The sequence below is a fragment of the Apteryx rowi genome, unplaced genomic scaffold (genome assembly GCF_003343035.1).
Source record: "Apteryx rowi isolate R43461 unplaced genomic scaffold, aptRow1 scaffold_612, whole genome shotgun sequence".
NCBI lineage: Eukaryota > Metazoa > Chordata > Aves > Apterygiformes > Apterygidae > Apteryx > Apteryx rowi.
The window spans coordinates 528541-537820 of record NW_020450886.1 but is presented as its reverse complement, the minus strand read 5'-3'; the positions used below and the strand labels follow the sequence as shown (position 1 = coordinate 537820).

Sequence of the window (9280 nt, the reverse complement as noted above, 5' to 3'; positions counted from 1 at the left end):
GACTCCCCTCCACCAAGGGAAACAGCTGATGCCAGCAACTTACCCAGACCCTCACGCCCCACAAAACCACCCCACCTATTTATTTAACTTATTCTATTTATTCTGATTATTGTGTTGCTCTATTTATTCTTCTATTTATTCGAGGCAAATAAAGACCTTTTGTAAGAACTTGGCTGTCACCRGCCTCACACAATCATAGCACCATCATTTCAGGGGGAAGCCGCCGCCAGGCGTCACCTTGGCCAACTCCCGCCTCCAAACAGCTCGCACGACATTGGGGTGCTCGCCTCCGTGTCCAGATGACGCTGGGACACCTCCTCTACGGGGACAGCGGCTTAGGCCATCCCACGCGCAAGGCCTCGCTCCCACTGGCCCTTCTTCGACTTCAGCAGCTTTCTGCCACACCCTGCACACACACTCAGGAGGTGTGCACTTTTTCGTGCCCACCGACGCATCTCGTCCTCTGCACTGTGGACTACCCTGACCAAGGGTATCAGCGGATGTCAAGAACCAACGGAAATTCTCTCATCCCAACAAGTACTCACCTATTTATTTATATTATTCTATTTATTTTGTTAGTTGTATTTTTTTTTTTTACTGTCACAAATAAAGATCTTTTGTTTGAAACTTGGGTTGTCCCTGGTAAGAAAGTGACTTTATTAAAAGGCACAGCCTGTCACAATAGTCACAGCCAAGTATTCCGCCCACACTCTGTATCCTCCAGCGGAAACCTCTTGCTCCCTGTCAACCCCACACAAGCCACAGCAGGCAGGTCCACTGGGCCAGCGCCAGTGCTCCCCTCCTAGGAAACAGCAGCCTCATTGATAGTCTCCCACAGACACCGCATGCACAGGTAGATCTACTCTCCTTGTCAACTCAAGACATGAGAAACTCCAGATGTCAACAAAGACATGATTACATCCTCTTCCTGAGCACAGAGAGCTTGTACTTCGCCTGCCCAAACCCTAATAAATTTACTTTGGACGTATAYTGTCCCATCAGCTGGCCGCCCCTCTTCTTCATTGCTGCTGTATTTCCAAAAGTCCTTTCCCTCCTGTCAAGATCTAAAACCAACAGCACCCAGATCCCCACTTCATCTCCTTGCCTGTCCTCTTTTAGTGTAAATAATGGGCAAAATCTACAACCATCTCCTTGGCACAAACCTTCCTAACAATCCCCACAGAAGAGTGGGGGCCAAGCAGGGCATCACAAACATGCTCCTGGCTACCAACAGCTCCAGGCAGATGCCAAGATGCCCCACATCTTCGCTCCCATGCTTCACCTCCTTCACCAGCACTTACTGAGGAGGCAACACTTCCCCATGGTCCAAGTACAGTTCATCCCCCTGTCTTTAACAAATTCTTCCTGACATGTTTCATATACTCCTCTTTTCAGTAAAGTTATCATCACTTTTCTGTTTTGGGGGAGAAAGTGTCTGGTGTAGAACCAAGAACCTACTCCTAACATTTTTTTTGAATATTGACCCATTATAATTTTTATCATTTGTAGTTTTTGTTTTGTTTAATCTTAACCTAAAGTAGGTCCTTTTTTCTGTTTGCTTGCTTTTCCTGTTTCCCTATCTCATGTTCATCAAGGCAAACATTTTGTCCGTAGGTTTAGGTTTTGGGTGGTGTATACGTGTGTGGGGAAGGGGAGGTTCAACTTTAATACCAATATCCTCATTTCCCTAATTCATCATGGAATCTCTTATTTGTTTTTAATAACTTCATCTCAATTTATGTAACTCTTTGCTGTATTTTTTCAGCCATCCATTACTTTTCCGAAACTGATATCAAGTTGCCGTGTCTTCATTTAGCCAGGTCTTTCCTTTTATTTCAACATGGAGTTATCTGCTCTCTCTGGAACTTTTGCAGGTTTCAGAACTTCGCTAGGAAAAAAGATACCCCCAAGAAGTTTTCAGCAATGCTTCTTCATCACTTATTTCCAAGTCATTGCATCCCAGTTATATGGAACCCTGATTTAAGACCATCTACCAAATATATGGACAACTTCCCAATAACAGAATGGCCAGTTTTTCATTTTTATCTTGTAATACAGACATGAAGCTTCTTCTGAAGCAAAACATTAGTATCTCTTTCACAGCTTTGTTTTTCCTCTTTGTATGAAATATTTCATCTTTTTATCATTACCTAACGCTTGCATTTTTGGTCTCAGTTTTTATTTCTTCTGGCAATAAATTTTTGCCCTGTTATTTTCTTCCACTATTTTCTGTAATTCTTAGCTTCTGAATTATGTCCACTATTATTTCTCATCTTTTTTTTCTTTTTAAATGCATTTCAATAGCTGTTTTTACTTTGTACCAAAAAAAAATTTTAGTTTAGCATTAATTCATTATCAGTTATCAACCACATTTTTCATCTTAATTTTTTCTTCCAACTTGAAGAGTTGACCCTAGCTACATCATTTCTTCTAACTTGATCATTTCTTGTAACTTGAAGAGTTTCAACCCTAGCTACATCATTATTATTTTTGCCTATTCTTCCTTTGATTTTTAGTCCACAGAATAATTCCTCATTTTCAAATGAAGTTAAACGGAGAATTCCTATTTGGTGTATATCACATCTGAATTCAGAAACCATCATATAATATTTTTAAATTCCAGCATGATGCAGCACTGATATATGATAACTCCAGTCTGACTGACTGACTTAGTATTTCACAATAACAATGCCTTTTCCCCACAGCATCTTAGAGGGAAGAGTTAAGGAACACTACTAAAAAACATCACGCCTGTACAATTTAACATTGTGTAGATAAACACAGTCAAGAATGGCAAACTCTGCTTCATTGGAACAATTATAAAGCAATACTCAAAATCATTCAACTTCGAGCTCCCAGAGAGTTTAGAATAGGCAAAGCCAATTAGAAGGCTACAGGCTACCACTTCCATGTGCCTACTACTCTTTTATTTTATTAATTGACTACAATGAATTTAATATTCCAAGAAAAATAAATCTCCTCAGCAAGTTTTAGAAATATCACATACATGTTTAAATATGAATCCTTCCATTTCCTCTTGTTCATCCTTAACTCTTGGACCTAAATGGATAGGCAATTAACAAATTTCTTTTCTCCATGTGCTTTGCTGTATTAGATTTAGATTAAGAGTTGCCCACTTGTTTTTTTCTCCATTTACTATCACCACCTGTAAATAACCTCCATAATCACCAATTCCTGCACCCTCAGAACCAAAGTAGCATGGGCTGCTGGCAAGGTCCTGTGAGATAGCTACAGGTACCAAGCTCGCCTGCCTGGAAGACAGCACAGAATTCAGCTAACAGATGCAAAACGCAGGCTGATAAAAGCTGAGCAGCCTTGCCAGAAAATGCTTCATCTCCTACCAACGTAACCATAAAGTTACAGCCCTGCCTTCCCAAGGATGGCCCAGTATTTTACATATCACTCTAGCCCTACGCCCTTTAGCCAGTGGCACACTTCCCAAACCTTCTGTGTTTCTAGGACGTGCAGGATATCCTAGAAAACATTCCCCTCCTAAGTTGTCTGAATTCATCTGTGCATTGTGGTTTTACGATGTGGTACCACGCCACCTCCACCAGCAGTTATTTGTTCACCACCTTCAGAAGCCTGCCCAGCCTGCATCGTCTCGCCCGGCCCCAGAAGAACTGCCAATATGTCGTTACTTATCAACCTCTCTGAAAGAAAATCCCATTCGTTTTAGTAGATAATTCTTCCAAGAATTATGCCTTCAGCAGGTTAAGACCTTCATGGATGTGCTCTCTCTTCCCCCTCACCTCCAGTTCTTTTTTTCCCCTCTTCCCCAGGCTGAGCAACCAGACAGGATTTTGTCTGGGACATCCCTTTGTTCCATTTGACATTTTCACATACAATTCCTATTCTGGATTCAGGCAAGGAAGAAAACTCAGTATACTCTCCCCCTGTAGCTCACCTGCTGATGATTTTTTTACCATGATGTATATGGAAAGGGAGTCTCCAAAACCTGTCAGATGCACTTACTGGCTGCCAATTTGCATACTATGCCTTGCTGTTCAACCCCACTCCTTGCTAAGAGGAAGAGCCCACACTCAGATTTCAAAGATGTTTGAAAAGATTTCATATTGCTGCGACAATCCAGATAAAAATTTCTCCACTCAACAGCAGAAAGTATGCTTTTACTTCTGTTTACAGAATTTGCAGGATGGACAAACACAGGTGGCAACAATCATTCTTAAATTTACACCACCGAGAGAAACTCTGTTTGTGGATATTCAACCAAACAGAGTATACAATCACCATCAAATTTGTGTTGCACAGAGGGCGAACTCTGAAGATACCTTGTTTAAAATGAAAAAGCCAAGCCATTTACTTACCATTGGCAGCCTGGACTGAAGCATCTGGAGATCATCATAACCATAAATCTGCTTAAAGACAGATAAAAATACAACATCATTATAACACTTTTCTCTAACAAAGACTAATTTGGGGCTTTAAACTGAGCTTGATCTAGGCCCAGCCCATTTTGAAGGTGCAAAGCTGTATGTCACATTGTGCTATCAAGGTGCAGATTAGCATTTTAAGGCTAGTATAGTTTAAAATGGCTTGTCATCCTAATATTGTTTTTCAGTGACAGTAGTCCTCTGAACAGCATTTAACCATCCGGTCTTCAATACTGCTTTCACAGATGTGTCATTCACCAACTAGTAAAAATCTTCAGGGCATTCAGATCTGGGAGTAAATGCAATAGCACTCTTTAATGCAATCACTGCTTCCAAGAATATGATGATTTAAGATTTAGTGAGAAGGCCACAAAGCAGCCCATAGTTATCCCTCACATTCAGTGTGATACACGAAGAAAAACATTAGAATAAAGCTTCTGATTCAGAAAACAGGTAAATAAAAAGATATTGAACCTGGTCAGATATCAAGAAGCTATGTGTAATCTTTCAAAGTAGACAGACAGGATGCACAGCACATTTCAAGCACTACTACAATAAATCTATTCCAGTAAGACAAACCTGAATGATTCTAATTTGACTAAAAGGACCTAAAACCTGATTCCATTGAAAACCATAGCAAAACACATGTTCAGCTTCAACAGCAGCCAAATCAAGCCTGTTTTGAAATTCGCTATCAACAGTAAACTGCCACTGAATGTATTTTGTGTACTCTTCAACACCTGGAACAGGGAATCCAGATGCAACATGGGCCAACACAAATGCCTCGGCATAGACAGCAGCAGGTCTGGAGGGCCTACTTGCAGCAAGGGTTAAGTAATTAAGGACAGGTACAATTAAATTGCTTACTGGGTAGGCAGGCAGAAGTCCTCCAGGTCCCACAATATACTGGTTATGCAACAAGGGTGGTACACCTTGGGGCAGGTTTGGGGGAGCTTTGCCTGTAGAACCAAAATACAGACACTTAACAAGCCTTTAAGGGAAGAGGGGAAAAAAAGAAAGAAGAAAAAAAAAAAAAAGGCTTCAGCCTTGAGACAACAGAGCTCATGAGCCTGACAGCTGCATTATCACAGCTTCTAAAGAGCAGAGTCGCACAGAAGAATTTAGTGTTAGTTAATGAAAATGCTTAAAACGGCCTGAGGAGTTTAACCATACCTCAAGTAAGGGAAAGCACAGATTACTTCAGACTGAAAACAACAGTCCCATCAGAGAACAGTGTGATTTTGTAGTTAATTTCATCTGAGAGGATTACAAGAATTACAGGAACTTCTCCTTTCCTTGGTCCTCTCTTGAAGGTAAAATTTAGGTATTGTGCTCAAGCTAAGACAGCAAATTCTCTGCTTTAATTTTCTGCTCTGTCCACACATTCCTCCCTTGTCCCCATCAACAGAAAGCACTAAATGTTGTCAGCATACTTTCTGTGGGTGACTTATTGCAGCTGGAAAAAGCAAAGAGAAGATCGAGGCAGTTTCAATTGCGTCCATGAAGCAGTGCTAGGAAGCAGAAGGGTAAAAATGCACTTTGTCTGGCCAGTCATCAGATGCTTCATTTACAAAACGTGGGAAGGGGAAAAGAGGAAATCCTTGTGTTCGATCTTAATATTTAAATCATTACTTTCCCCCACAGGATTTTCTTTTAGCAGTTTAAGTTGATTAGATAAGCAACAGGGCAATTTAGCATTGTTCCCACTTCAGTGCAAGAAGCCTCGCCACCTTCTTTCTCTGTGGATATCCTTTTCAAAAGTGGTATTTGCTGTGGCATGACCCAGACATCAGATACCTTTTTCCCTTCTGTAAATGTGGCAGTAGGGATGTGACATATGATAACGAGGACACTGCAGTGTATTTTGATACTGTCAAATGAATTCAAGTCACAGAGAAGACTGAAATTAAAGCAAATGTGAACTCACACCAAGAGCTGATCACAACCTAGAATACAAACTGGACAAATCTACTAGTCCAAAACTTACTAAGTCAGAGTTGCTCTCATGTCTATTTACAAAGCTCTTTGGGGATGGAATGCGCTATATAAATGCTGCATAACACCCTAACAAATATTTCAAATACACAAAAGCAGGCAACTTTATTTTATAAGCCAGCAAATAAAGCGTGCTGAAAATGCTAGTCAAGACTGGATTTCTTAGCGTAGTTATTGCTGGTGAGATGCTCAACTGACAGCCCTGCAGACTGAAGTCCTCTATCCACGTGATCTGTTAATATTGCGAACCTGAAGACACTAAGGGAGCTGCCCGTGTAGTAGCAGCTGGTATAGACACACTGGTAACGCTCAGGCCAAGGCTGTTTGTAGTGTTCATACTGCTTGCCATGCTGACAACCGAAGAGGTGGTGCTAGTGGCTGAGGTTGAAGCAGTTGAAAAGGTTGTTGAGGGCTGGAGCGAAGTTGTGTTCTCAACACTAGTGTGCTAGAAAGGAGACAAAAAGAATGAGGATCACAGAGCAAATAAACCACAGCGGAAGATGCTGGGAAAAAACAAACAACCTTTTAAATAACAGCAGCACATGCAAGAGAATGTGCAATATTATATGCATTATCTGCATATCAGGCAAGCAACTAAGTTGCATGCTTGCAATTTTTTCTCTTAAGTGTTCAAAGAAAACTATTACTGAGAGTTAAATTCAAACAGCTATATCCATCACAAAATTATATCACAGTAACTCAAATGTCCCTCTACTGCATTATTTCTTGCCCTTTGGTTGCATACTCCTTTAAGCCAGTACTTGCTATTTTAAATAAACTCCTGTGTTCTTCCAAAAGACAGTATTCGTTTCAAGAAGAAAATAGGACACTGCTATCAAGATTTCCTCAAGACATTTGTGGAAATTAAAAGATTAAAACTGCAATGTCCTATAACAGGATCAACGTGGTAAACTGAAACACAGACCAGATATATTACAGGAACATGCGAGTATAAAGGAGTTCCTGGATTGAATCCAGCACAACACAGTGCCTTAACTGTAAGCTAATCACACTTGCAAAACAGTATCATCAACGCACAGGAGCCAAAACAACTCTGACCGCAGGAAAGAAGGATATTTGGATTAAGTGAATTTTCAAAATATATACCCAGTAGGGACGAAGCATTACAAACTGAAATACAGATATAAAGAAAAGCCATGCTCGCAGTAACTTATCTGTATGCTCCAACTGGGTTTGTACAGAGGTATCCCATCACAGAACCACCAGGCAGTGTGTGTCTCATTTAAATTTGTGCAACCTCATCTAGAGCACCCTATTCAATACCATTTGTCTTGTTATCTCAAATGCATTGAATACGCAGGGGACAGCAATACCATGTGGTAAATTCTAAAATCATCTGTTAAGAGGCATTTGTCATTACATGTATCATGCCATCACCTGTACTTTGCCAGCTAACATCTTCAGTAAAGACTGCTAACACTCCATATTTTGGAGCAGTTTCAGAGAGCCATTTTTAAAGATTATTTTTAATACACTTGCTACAAGAAATTCTTTCTTTACTCTGTCCTCCTGCCTGGAATGGAAATTTCCTCTGCAATTGTGCAACAGGCAAATCTCTGTAACAGTTATTCTTGATCAAGTACAAATCACAAGTAGCAAAGACAATCTTTTTGCCACTAGAGGGCTGGCAGCCTTCCTTCTCCCCTGAGATAAAGCTCTTGTCTCAGTTCTTGGTGTACTGGGACACAAGGAACATTAAGAGAAGGTTTTAACCATCAGATAAACTGACTACATGCCAAACATCTGTTGAAATGCAAACAGGACTTACTGCATGTGATGTGCTTGAAGACAACACTGAGGCAGGGGAGAGGCTGCTCTGATGATTGGAAAGGGAGCTAGAAAGAAATTGTAAAGAATTAGTACAATTAATTTATCCTAGACCCAACTTATATCTTAAATGCATATATAAAATATATGGACAATTTCTCCTTTAACCAATTTCTTACTACCTACTGCTTAGTGAAAAAATTTAAAGTACATAGTCAACCATTAATTACAACATGAAATGAATATGGTCTGCCAAAGGAGCATGATAACATGCTAATGTCTGACAACATTGCAAGAAACATTGTGACAAAAATCTAAAACACTACTCATTCCTATTTATGTTTACTGCATTTTTAGAAAATCAATAGTTGCTTCAGGAATTACACAGTAATGTGTAATTTAATGTCCAAATTTGGACATTTAATGTCCAAAACCAGAAGAGTATACCAGAAGAAGGTTCACACGACACATGACTTGTTTCTCATTCTTTCCCTGAGCAACTGTTACTGGCTGCCACTGGAGACAAGTACTAGGTGAGGCAGTGCTTTGGTTTGGCTCACTATGGTGTTTCTGATAATTTAATCTGCATAATATTTGTTCAACTAATTAAAACAATAGGGTATTTGCCCCATAAGCCTGCCAACAGCCCCAACACTCTCTCGAAAGACAAAGATTAGAACAAACAGCAAATAAAGATCATCTGTGAAAGCAGGAAAATTAGGTTACTACAGAATCTGGCAATTTAATCAAGCCCAGTTCATACGGTCACACTCCCCAAAAGCCATTTCCTCATTTAAAACACGAATCAGAACAACCAGTTCAGTTTTATACGTACACTGTAAAATGCCAAAATAAAGAATCCACTGCTGAAAGACATCCTCAGACAACTTAGTTTTAGGAAGCAAATCTAGTCTTAGCACTACCTTTTTCCCTAGCTGAGCAGGCCTGTAAACTTGAGGCAGTAACAGCAGCACCAACATTCATCTATAATCCGAAGACCATTAAATGTCTCCTTGGAAGATGACTGAAACGTTCTTAAATATTTACATTGATGAAAGTTATACCTTACCTTCAATGTCAAA

At 40.1% G+C, this 9280-nt stretch overlaps 1 protein-coding gene across 8 annotated transcripts in view; it reads right to left on the bottom strand.

Annotated features, from left to right (window-relative positions):
- Positions 1 to 11: 11 nt before the first annotated feature.
- Positions 12 to 9280, bottom strand: part of UBAP2 (ubiquitin associated protein 2) — an 81719-nt gene continuing 72450 nt past the window's right edge. For 3 of the 8 annotated variants that reach the window (XM_026083715.1, XM_026083716.1, XM_026083717.1), the window contains 5 exons: positions 8200 to 8266; positions 6660 to 6855; positions 5283 to 5374; positions 4350 to 4400; positions 14 to 1888 (listed from right to left, as the gene is read on the bottom strand). In XM_026083715.1, the coding sequence (XP_025939500.1) occupies positions 1847 to 1888; positions 4350 to 4400; positions 5283 to 5374; positions 6660 to 6855; positions 8200 to 8266 (448 nt within the window). In that variant the 3' untranslated portion in view covers positions 14 to 1846. Of the gene's footprint in view, positions 1889 to 3650; positions 3675 to 4349; positions 4401 to 5282; positions 5375 to 6659; positions 6856 to 8199; positions 8267 to 9280 lie in introns of those variants that run through there. The other 5 variants (XM_026083712.1, XM_026083719.1, XM_026083718.1 and 2 more) reach the window with 4 other exon arrangements.